Source organism: Mchenga conophoros, linkage group LG3 (genome assembly GCF_057382185.1).
Source record: "Mchenga conophoros isolate Kocher_MC1m ecotype Shallow Benthic linkage group LG3, M_conophoros_male_GT1.1, whole genome shotgun sequence".
Lineage (NCBI taxonomy): Eukaryota > Metazoa > Chordata > Actinopteri > Cichliformes > Cichlidae > Mchenga > Mchenga conophoros.
The window spans coordinates 37,687,105-37,699,144 of record NC_140528.1 but is presented as its reverse complement, the minus strand read 5'-3'; the positions used below and the strand labels follow the sequence as shown (position 1 = coordinate 37,699,144).

The 12,040-nt window shown below is 44.8% G+C and overlaps 2 protein-coding genes across 2 annotated transcripts in view; one reads left to right on the top strand and one right to left on the bottom strand.

Moving 5' to 3' along the window:
• LOC146578508 (neural cell adhesion molecule 2-like) overlaps positions 1-12,040 on the top strand; it is a 44,702-nt gene that overhangs the window by 17,618 nt on the left and 15,044 nt on the right. The gene's annotated exons all lie outside the window — the stretch shown is intronic.
• Positions 10,036-11,883, bottom strand: LOC146578509 (nuclear factor 7, ovary-like). The gene has a single exon (XM_085268770.1). It carries the CDS (start codon positions 11,869-11,871, stop codon positions 10,477-10,479), a length of 1,395 nt encoding a protein of 464 aa, XP_085124896.1. The 5' UTR covers positions 11,872-11,883; the 3' UTR covers positions 10,036-10,476.

Genomic DNA, 12,040 nt, shown 5'->3' with positions numbered 1-12,040 from the left:
CTGCCAATGCTGAAAGAAAACAGAGATTTAAGTTACTCAGTACCTTAAACAATACATAAATTAAAAACCCAAACAGAACCTCACCTCAGCTGCCGCCCCGTGTGGAAGTGCGGAAAGAGTGAGCCAAAAGTGAATGCAGTCCTTATATACTGTGTGACATATAATGTGTGACAGGTGAGTGCAATCAAGGACAAGCACCACACCCAATCAAAGGTGAGAGAACTAAACAAGGTGCATCTGGTGAAGTGAGTGGGTGTGCTGGGATGTGCTAAAAGGTGGGTCTCTACAACAGCCGCCCCCATATTTCTAGTGAGAAATATGTTGATATGATCAGGATCAGTCTTCGTCAGGAAGCGAGGGCAGGGGGATCAGACAGGAGACAGGGCGGATATAGGTTTTATCCTGTACTAAGACCTCCACAGTTATGATGTGGTCATCTGGGCTTTTCAGCAAGCGCGTCACTCTTCCTATAGGCCAAAGGGCTCGTGGAAGGTGTGAATCCATAATCATGACGACAGAGTTCAATGTGAGATCTGGTTTTTCTTTCTGCCATTTGGGTCTTCTTTGGAGGGATGGTAGATAGTCTCTTATGAAGTGTCGCCAGAAGTGATCTGCCAATATTTGTGCATGTCGCCATCGTCGTCGGCCTAGGAGGTCAGAATCAGAATAGGATACCAGGGGGAGTGATGAATCATGTCGGCCCATAAGGAGAAGGTTTGGGGTTACGGGGTCAATGTCCGCAATGTCTGAGGATACATAGCCTAGGGGTTTTGAGTTAAGAATGCCTTCAATCTCAATTAGGACTGTTCTTAAGACCTCTTCAGTGACCATCTGTGCACCAATGGTTCTCTTCAGAGCATTCTTCACAGAACGTATCTCCCTCTCCCAGGCTCCACCGAAATGGGGTGCATGCGGGGGATTGAATTTGAAATGGATTCTTTTAGTCATCAGGACCGGCTGTAGAGTCGGAGCAAGGTTGTTAAAAGCTGCCCGTAGTTCCTCATCTCCTCCTTTGAAGTTAGTTCCTTGATCACATATAATTTCCAGGGGTGTTCCTCGTCGAGAAATGAATCGTTGGAGGGCCATGAGGAAGGAGTCTGTATCCATACTGTTTAGGAGGTCAAGATGTATACACCGAGTGGTGAGACATTTGAATATTATTCCCCACCTTTTCTCCGATCTGCGGCCTGTCTTGACCTTGTATGGTCCAAAGCAGTCTATTCCTGTGGAGTAGAAAGGTGGTTTGAATAACCTAAGACGAGCAGCAGGCAAGTCTGACATTTTTGGAATGATGGGCTGTGCTCTCCATTTCTGACATGCGACGCAGCTATACCGATGCCTGCGTACGGCTTCCCTTCCTCTGAGGATCCAGAATTTCCGACGTAGTTCAGCAAAAAGTCTTTCTGAACCAGCATGATGCAGTTTGTCATCATAATTTTGTATGATCAGTTTGGTCACTGGATGAGCAGGATCAAGTACTATTGGGTGAATGACATTCAATTCCAAGTCTGGGCTTTGCCGTAGTCGGCCTCCAACATGGATAAGTCCAGAATTCCTGCACAACACTGGTGACAAACACAATAGACGGCTGTCGGATGAGAGGGGTTTGTCTGACTGTAAACGGGCTAAGTCTTCACCGAAACTGTCCAGTTGTGCCTGACGAAGGATTTCTTGTTCTGCTGTTTGATAATCAGCTGCAGAAGGAATGTTACCCTTTTGGTTGGAGAGTGGAGAGTGAATGAGCCGTGAAATCCAATAGCTCTTGATACGTTCTGAAGCTGGGTGTGTATGTATGGGAGGGTATACTGACAATACCAAAGAAGTAGGATTTCTTTAACTCAGTCTGATCATCATCAGGATGGAGATCTGTAACTGTGGGCCAGTTATTTGGAGGTTCATGCAGAAACGAGGGACCCTCAGTCCACCTGTTTGGGCTAAGGAACTCTTTCAGGGATTTACCTCTCGTAACATCATCAGCAGGATTTGTGGCTGAATTGATGTATCTCCAGTCTTGACTGTTTGTGAGGTTTTGAATTTCTGAGACTCTGGCTCCTACGAATACCTTGAAACAGCAGGAATCTGACTGAAGCCAGTGAAGTACAGTTGTCGAGTCAGACCAAAGGGTGGTAGTCCTGACTGGTAAGGTGAGTTCTGTTTGTATGAGCTCACAGAGGCGTGCGCAAGGTAGGGCTGCGCATAGCTCCAGTCTGGGTATTGTTAAATGCCGTTTAGGAGCAACACGTGAGCGAGCTAACAAGAAACTCAGTTCTACATGGCCTTCAAGATCATCTGATCTCAAATATGCGACAGCACCATATGCTCGCTCTGAAGCGTCACAGAAGATATGAATGTCTCGAACTGTGGTAGAAACATCCATTTCCTTAGAAGTATAGCAACGTGGGATGGCAATTTGTGGGAGATAACAAAGTTCTTCTTCCCAGGACTTCCATGCCTCTAAGAGGTCGTGTGGAAGGGAGGGGTCGTCCCAATCTCTCTCTTTTCTCCATAGCTCTTGCACCAAGGTTTTGGCGCGTGTTGTGAATGGGAGTAAGTAGCCTAATGGGTCATACAGACGAGCAAGTACTGCATAGATACGACGCATTGTGGTGGGGTGTGAGGCTAGAGTTCTGTATTTATAGGCAAACAAATCAGTCTCACAATTCCACAATAATCCTAATGTGCGTTCATGTGGGCCAGATGGCTTGTCTTCAGTCAGGCAAAGTTCATTACTTGCCGTTCTTACCTCAGATGGTAGATGGCTAATCACAACAGGATTATTGCTGGCCCACTGGCGAAGGTCGAAGCCTCCTTCTGATAGATGGTTTCTTAATTTGTCTAGGAGTGTTCGAGCTAACTCTGCTGATAGAAAACTCTGCAAGCAGTTATCAACATAGAAACACTGCATTACTGAAGACTGCACATCTTTGTCAGATTGATATTCCTTCACATGTTTCTGCAGTGCATAGATTGCACAACAAGGGCTGCAGGTCGTACCAAAGGGGAGTACCTGCCACTCATACACTGAAGGGGGAGCTGCTTTGTTCATGTCAGGCCACAGGAATCGGAGGAGTGGTTTATCAGGAGGCAGAAGACTGACTTGGTGAAACATGCCTTTGATGTCGCCACTTATTGCTACTGAATGTTGCCTAAAACGCAACAAAACACCAAGAAGTGTTGGGCCTAGGATTGGTCCTGGCAATAGGTACTTATTGAGACACTGACCTTGAAATGTGAAAGAGCAGTCAAAGACTATGCGATCTTTATTGTTGTGACTTGTCATATGATGAGGAATATACCAGGTTTCTTTGCTATTGTGCATCTCCTCTGGGCTAAGTTTGACTATATAGCCTGCTTGCTCCAATTTCAAAATCTGATCCTTGTAAGACATGGCTTTGCCAGGATCTTTAGCTAACCGAGCCTCAGTGTTGCGGAGTCTAGACATGACTACATTTGGAGGGACATTCAAAGGAGGAAAGTTTGCCATCCGAAGAAGAGGAGTGGCGTAGCGATTAACACCATTGATCTCAACCCTTTTTGTGGCCTGTTCAAGGAGTTCCAGTGCCAGTTGATCTTGCTTTGATCGGATCACAGATTTCTCACTGTATTCAGGTAAAGTGTCTAGTTGCCATAGCTTCTCAACATGATAACGCAGTACATCTGCAGATGAACTGAGAGATGTGAACAAACACTGCACGTGCTCTGTACTGCTCTGGGGATGAAAATCTGTGATCGGGCCTTGAAGTGTCCATCCTAATTGGGTTTTAACTCCTGCAGGAGACCCATATGGTCCCTGTCTCAATGGAGCAGTAGGCGTGATGAGGTGAGTATGATCTGAGCCTATGAGCAGGAGTGGCGCTGCTTTATTAATAATGGGTAATGGGATACCTTGAAGATGCTTGTATCTCCGTTGGAGAGATGATACAGGGTAGGTGTGGTCTGAAAGTGCTAGGTGATTTGCAGTGAAGGCATTAGTAATTGTGTAGGTTTTCTCTGGGTGTGCGATGGGTGAGATTTTGAAACTTACGGAAGAACCATGAATAGTTTCAACTTCTTGACGGACCGTTCTAAGTGATAATCTCTCTGCTTCCCCAGTTAGGTTGAGATGCTGTGCAGCTGATGTCAGAAGAATGGTACGCTGGGAGCCATCGTCAAGTACTGCATATGTTTCAAGGGTTCTTTTGCCATTTCGCAGGAGCACTTTCACAACCTTTAAAAGGACACTAGGACAATCACTAGGTCTATCAAAGTATAGCGTCCTCACTACAGGATGAGTGTCAGTTTTAGATCTCTTATTTACATCGCATAGGATCTGGAGATGTAGTCCCATACAGGTGGCACATGCTTTCTTCAGGTCACACTTTGCGGCCTGATGATTCCTAGCACAACGCCAACACCGTTTGTTTACTTTTATCCAGTTTGTTTTCTCATCCTTTGTCTTCTAAATAAACCCAGGACACTTACTAATGTGATGTTCTGGTGAGCAGCAATATGCACATGTAGCCTTAGTTGTCATGATCGGCTGTGTTGCATGTACAGAATCATCAGATGTATTTGCTTCATGTAATATTGTTGTAAGTGGAGAAGCGTACTTACGGGCAGGTCATGTCTGGTTGAAGGATGGAACAGGACTGGCCTTCTTTGGTTGACACCTGCATTCCATTTGCAACCAGGATGAGAACAAAGGCAAGGTATACGTCATTTCTCCCTGTTCCCTGTAAACATGCCGTTTGAAGCGACTGAAATGCTCTGCAGGCAACTTCACTAACAAGCGATCGACATGGGAGCCACAGTCTAGTTCTGCACGTCCTTATTCTCCCATAGTGCTAAGCAACCCAACTAAAGCCTGTACTCGAAGAGCAAAATTATCAAGGCTCTGACCATCACCTGCTCTGATAGGAGGCAGTTCCAGTATATTCTTTAGCTCTTTCAATGCCAGCTGTCTTGGTTGCCCATAACGCTCATCAAGGGCTTTGATGGCTTGAGTGTATGGGTCAGGAGCGTAGGAAAAGGCAAGAGCTAATCGTTTAGCTTGGTCTACTTTGAGGTGATCAAGAAGGACATGATATTTGAAGTGCTCTGTCTCATGAGGATCAAGAAGGTTTGTAAGGGCCATCCGTAACATCCTGTATTGCATTTCGTCTTCTCTACTAAGGTCTGGAAATGAAGGACCTTCAAGCTTATATACATGTGTTCTCGTGCTAGAGGAGTGACCCGAGCTAGCAGTACCAGATATCAAAGGTTTCTGTTCATATGAGGTATTGGATGTAGCTGGTTGCTGCTCTAGAGGAGGGCAATGCTTGTGGTCAGATATGCGAATGAGAGGTTGAACAGGGTCTTCAGCTAAAGGAACAGCAGGTTGAACACATGAGATCTGGTCGGGATCCTGCCTTGATAAGGCCAGGAAATCAAAGGGAGTCTCATCTTCTGTAGCAAGGACTGGTCTAGGCAAACCAGTTGAAGGGATAGCAGCATCTAGTATTGTTGCATTAGGTACGGGAGGGCTGGCAGCTGCAACTAGGCCAGGCTGACGGCTAATCTGCGGGGGCTGGATTGGTGATTGACAGGTTGCTGTATCAGTTACTGGGAGCTGCTCATGTTGTTGATGTGTTTGAGGACTGGCTCGTAAACTGCATACAGAAGCTTTGATTCCATCTGATGAGACTGTGCGAATGGAAGATCTGGAGCTACAAGAATGGGAAGGAGATGATTGAACCATAAATTGCTTAATCTCCCTCATGGTCGTTAGGAGTTCCCTCATGACCTCATCTTGGGTGGTGGGTAAAGGAACAAGGGATGTCTCTGGTGGTCTTTCTGACTCTCCGACAGGATCCTGCAGCCCATGTGTGTCTTTATCACTGTGCTGGCATTCAGTTTGGCTCTCTGTCTCACATGTAGCTCTTCTAGCTCCAGGGTACTGAACTTCATACTGTTGCAGGTAGGCAGGAGGTCTACTATCACGACTGGATCTTCTAGATGGCTGCTGTGTATCCATGATGCTAATACCTCTCCGGCTCAGAGGACCATGTTTTGGAGGAAGGAAGGTTCAGGGCTGAAGCAATCAGCTTCATGGGCTCATCCGGTTAGAATAAGAAAAGCAGCCATCTAATGCAGAATTATTTTCAGGGTACTCCTTTTATTCTCAAATAAATAAGGCAAAAAAGGAAGGAAACAAAGACACACATGGACTGCCAATGCTGAAAGAAAACAGAGATTTAAGTTACTCAGTACCTTAAACAATACATAAATTAAAAACCCAAACAGAACCTCACCTCAGCTGCCGCCCCGTGTGGAAGTGCGGAAAGAGTGAGCCAAAAGTGAATGCAGTCCTTATATACTGTGTGACATATAATGTGTGACAGGTGAGTGCAATCAAGGACAAGCACCACACCCAATCAAAGGTGAGAGAACTAAACAAGGTGCATCTGGTGAAGTGAGTGGGTGTGCTGGGATGTGCTAAAAGGTGGGTCTCTACAACAGATATAAAGGACATTTTATCTGTTCAGTCTCTTCATATGTCTCATGTTCACATGTTCCATATCTTAACTGTGTGTAGCAACAACAGATAACACACATGTGTGGGCCTCATCTGAGCTCTGACACATGTAGCTCAGTGACAGCACTGTCTCTCTCTGCCTCTCTGTCTACATGGCTGTGAACAAAAATATAAACACTGAGGCTTCAAAATGCAGCATCTACAACACTGTCACTCTGCCTCCACCATGGAGACAGTCTCCATGGTGATGAGTACAATTGGCAGCTGAAACTGTTGTGAACTTCTCCATGAGTCATATTTCCTGTTTCAGAGCTGCTGATTGGCTCTTTGGGCCCTTTACCTTCAGGAGGTCATGGACGAAGCACTGAAGTCGTTTATCACGTAAAAAATATTTTTAGTTTATAATAATTTGATAAATAATAAAATATTAATAAAAACTGGAGGTTTTTTTAGAACTTAGATTTTAAGCTATTTATGCCTTTTTTGCTGCTCTTTTTTAAACTTATTCCCTTTAAACTGTATTTATTCTTTTTAAAATATATTGGTTATTGCACTGTAGAGGCTGCTGAGGAACAGTATTTCGTTTCAGGCTGTGTAACACGAAATGACAATAACCAATAAAGTCTTGAGAGCTGCCATCATTGTTCCAGCAGGAGGCAGTAAAACACCAAACTGCACCTGTTGTGCTGAAAAGGTGTGAGCATGTGCAGTAACCCAGTAAGTTACCTGAATATATCTCACACACACACACACACACACACACACACACACACACACACACACACACACACACACACACAGTACTGATACTAATGACTCGCTCTCAGATCTATTTGGGTTTAATGTCAGGGTATATTTGTGGATGAAAGTTTTGGTAGGACACATGATGTGGACAGTCTGGTAATCCCAGAATATTTTAATGTAAGAAAACTCCAGACAGCTCTGGAGAAAGTTTCAGAGTAAAAGCCCTGGAGTGTTTTACATGTTATTCTGTTGGATTAAATCTGACGGAGCTGATTCATAAACACTTCACTGCCAGGTATCAGGTGACCTGCAGAGACTGATCCTACAAACACTCAGAAACAGAGTAAACCAAACTGCACCACAGTGATCAGACGAAACCTTCCTGACATGAACACAGCTCCTCAGTAAAAACTGTGAACCAGCAGAGAGACTACACCCAGCACCATACACCACCTCTCTGACACAGTACACCCTCGGGCAGGTGGTGTCCCCATAAACAGTGTGAGAAGCTCTGATTATTTACTATGTTCAAACAAACTGAGTGTCCACAAACGTCTGAGCTCACAGTGAGAGCTGCTGGCACAGTTTGGAGGTGTTCTGCCCCCTGCTGGACACACAGAGCTACAACATGAGGATCAGAGGAGGCTGGTGCTGCTTCACCTTTAGACACAAGAAGGAGGTCAAAAAATGTAGAAACAGAGATTGTTTTTAAACCTGTAAAGGGGGAAATCCTGACGAACCAATCCACAGCCAGAAAAGAAGTCTAACTCTGTGCTGCTCCAATCAGGAATCAGCTCTGTTACTGTGTGAGTGTGTAAAGTCACAGAGTAGCTGGTTTCAAATGTATCTATAAAGTTTATTCACATTTTATTTAGGCTTCAAAAAACAGTCCAAGTTTATTTCTTTGGACTTTGTTCACTTAGCGCCACCTGGAGGACAGTCAGCTCCCTGCAGCAGCTCTGGAGGACTGTTAACTGATGAAGAGCTCGGACTGCACAGCCTGCTTCATCACCGACTTCTTTAAATAAACATGACCACGATTAGTCGCAGCACCTCAGACAAACACTTGTTACACAGCAGCCGCCTTCACACCGACTGAGCTCCATCACAGCTTCAGAGCTCAGCTTACTAAAGTCAAAGTTTATTTCCTCTCAGGTTTCTTACTTTCAGTAAAGTTTCACTGTTAGAGCCCTGACCAGCATCCTGCAGCATCTGGAGCAGCTGTGTGGTGCTGTCATGGCAATAAGGATCCAAATCTGTGGGATGTTTCCAGCAGGGGTTATAACCTGCAGCCAGCAAGGTGTGCCTAATAAAGTGACCGTGTTTATGTCCCAGTGCAGCAGCATCAGAAAACGGTGGTTTACATCTCTGTTACAGGAAACCTGAAGAGTTAAAACACCAGAGAAGAAAATCTAAACGTTACACAAAGAACATAAAAGAAGTAAACTTCATAAAAACTTCACAAATGATGCTTTAAATGAAAAATAAATCCCTGTAAATAATTCAACAGGTCACATGTTAGAACCACCTTAACTAAACTCTGTAGCCGGTCACTGTGGTTTGTCCCAGCAGCTCTTAGGAAACAAACTGCTAACTTCAGTGTCAGCACACACTGTTAGTAAACTATGCAACACTGAATTCAGGTTTCAGTTGTGTTAAGTTGTGAAGTTGTGATGAAAGTCTTCTTACTGACACAGGTAGGATGGTCAGGCGTCCTCTGTTCCTTCACCGTTCATGAACTGTCACTTATAAAATGCTGCCAAACATCAACTACACTCAATAACTAAACGTGTGCAGGTTAAAGTGATGGACGCCCAGATCTGCACTCCAAATACAAACAGACTAAAGGTGTTTCCTCCAGAAACAAAGACAATATTTACAAAGGTCTCACAGGTAAATTGTGAGCGATCACAGCAGCATCTCATCCTGACTAACAGCTTTTAGATGCAGGGAGAGCGTCGTGGTTCAGAGGTGGTTCAGCAGATGATGAAGGCCTTTCTGTTGCATTGTGTAGTGCTGTGGAGGCCATGATGGTCGACTGGGTCTGCTTCTACTGAACTCACAAACACTTCTGAGGTATTTACACCTGAAGCCTCATTGAATGTGAGTCAGAAACAAACGGCTCAGCTGTGATTAATGGATGTTTCCCTGCATTTCTATTTTCACACAGTTTATTTCTTACAGCAGGAAAACTGAACAGAATGTATGTAAGAGGTCAGAGTGAGGATGACGTCACTTAATACAGGAAATACATGTTTGTCTGTTTTGATGATGAAGGACTTCTTCAGCTCTGTAAACAGCTACACTTGAGAGGACAGAGGTGATTTCATGGATCAATAACAATGTGTTTATCAGCTTTCATCATCGCAGTGCAGACATGACGTCAGATCTATCAGAGTGAAGGCCGTCTCTCTGATGACGTCACAGAGCAGAGTCCTTCTGTCCAATAAAGGATCTCAGATCAGCTGCTGCCATCTTGTGGCCACAGTTGGTTACTGTCTCTGAAAGTTGTCTCATGTTTCCTGTTGTCCTGCTAACAAAGGCTGGAGCTCATCATGCTGAGAGGGCAGCAGCATTTTGTGGCTCTTCACACATGTTCATTATATTCTGATGATCCTGGATGGAGACAAACTACAGATAAGTGTGTTCAGCCCAACTAGTTTATCTCATTACAGCAGTTTGATGTTTCCCTTTGAATCCCCCTGAAGATCCTGACAGTGAAGCACGTACATAATACTCCAGCCTTTCAACTCTGAGCTTATTTAGTTCTATTAATACACTGAAATCTCATTTGTGTCATGAAGAAAGTCTTTAATCAAACAGAATTCAAAGATCAGAAACATTTCATATATGGAGTTAAACATGAATCATTGTTTCAACAACATATTTATTGTTGTCATAAACAGACAAGAAGACAACAACAAACTGCTCCTCCCATTCAACACATGTCAGTCCATATCCCAGCAAACTAAATCATCTCCATTTACACATCAAATAGAAACATGAATCACTTGTAATGATTAGAAACTTGATAGAATTTCAAATCTAGTTTGGGGAGTCATTCAGTGAGAAACAGTGAAATGATTTTCCATGTGAAAAGGTGGACAGCAGAAACAGAAAGAAAGAGTGAAACTAAAAGAGAAACAAAGAGCTTTGGAACAACGAGGCAGCAGGAGGACAGCTGCAGTTTAACAGCTTCAACTCACTGACAGGAAACAACATTAGAAACATCATCATCCTCAACTCATCTGCTGCACTGACACTGACACCTTCAACGGACACACCTTCACTTCATCATCATCAACAGTCCATATGTATGGAAACATCCTGTGAGTGAAAGTGTGTGTGAAGGTGTGTATGTGTGTGTTAGTATCAGGATCAGAGAACAACAGCTTTCCTCTGTTCCAGTCCAGATTCACTCTGATCCTCTGGAGCTTCTTCTCTACTGAGAGATCAGTGACAGCTGATGGTGAGAGTGCTGAGTATTTACCTTCATAGAAAAATATTCTCCATAATCCAGACTCTATGTCTCCCTTCCTCTGCACAGACTCTGCTAACACACCCAGTGCCCACACTGTACTGTCTCCAACTTCAACATCCCAGCTGTGAGTCCCTGAGTTAAAGCCCTCAGAGCCCAGGACAGAGCTGTAATAATCAATCCTCTCTGGATTATCAGGAAGCTGCTGCCTCTCTCCTCCTCGTCTCACACTGGTCAGATCTTCAGACAGGATGAGTTTTGGATGAACAGTGTTTGGGTCCAGAATGAGAGGAGTGTAGGAGACCATGTCCTTCATGTTGTTCCAGATGTTGAAGGTCAGGTTGCCCAGGTGTTTGGCCTGGTCTATCAGAGCTCCTGAGGGCAGCTGTGGATCATCCAGCAGGGGGCAGCGCTGGACTCTTTCCACTGCAGCCTTGTAGTTGTGCAGGAATGAGACGTCTTCAGCTCTCAGCTCCTCCTCTGTGGCTCTGACTGTGTCTGAAAGAGCTGCTATCTCTCTGCTCAGAGCCTCCATCTTCTCCTTCATCATCCCACTCTTCTGCTCCTCTTCCTCCCTCAGTGCAGCCAGCCTGGCCTCCTCTTCCTCTGCTAGAAACTGCTGAAGCTTCTTAAACTGCTCCTTAATCTGCCTCTCTGTGTGTCGGGCCTGGACCTTAATGTGTTCTGCTGTTTGATCAAACTTCACTTGAACTTCTTCACAAACCTTTAACTTCTTCTTTAAGGGCTCCAGAGTTTCCTGAAGTTCCTTCTTGTGTTGTTGTGCAGCTTCATCGATGGGTCTGAATCTGTGATTGGTGTGTTTTTCTGAGGCACAGCAGACGACACACACTGGCTGCTGATGGTCCAGACAGAAGAGTTTGAGTTTCTCAGAGTGCCGACTGCAGAGAGCCTCTGAAGCTCTCTGATCTCTCTCCTGTAAGAACGACTCACACAGGTTCTTTAAAGCCAGATTTAAAGGTGGTTCTTCCCTTGAAGATCTTCTTTTACAAACTGGACACTCGTGTGTTGGTCTCTCTCTCCACCATCTATTCAGACAGTCTTTACAGAAGCTGTGGCTACATGACAGAAGAACAGGATCTCTGAAGACCTCCTGACAGACCGGACAGCAGAGATCCTCCTCTGATCTGGAAGCCATTGAGTCTGTGAGTGAAGCTGAAAACAGCAGACAGGAAGTACAGTCAGTCCTGGCTCCCCTCCCTCCTCTACCACCTTCACTGAAACTTCCTTTGAGTCGTGTTTCTGCTCAAACTCACATTCAGTGTGTGGAGCGTCAGCAGCTTGAAGCAGCAGTGTTGGAGTTTTAC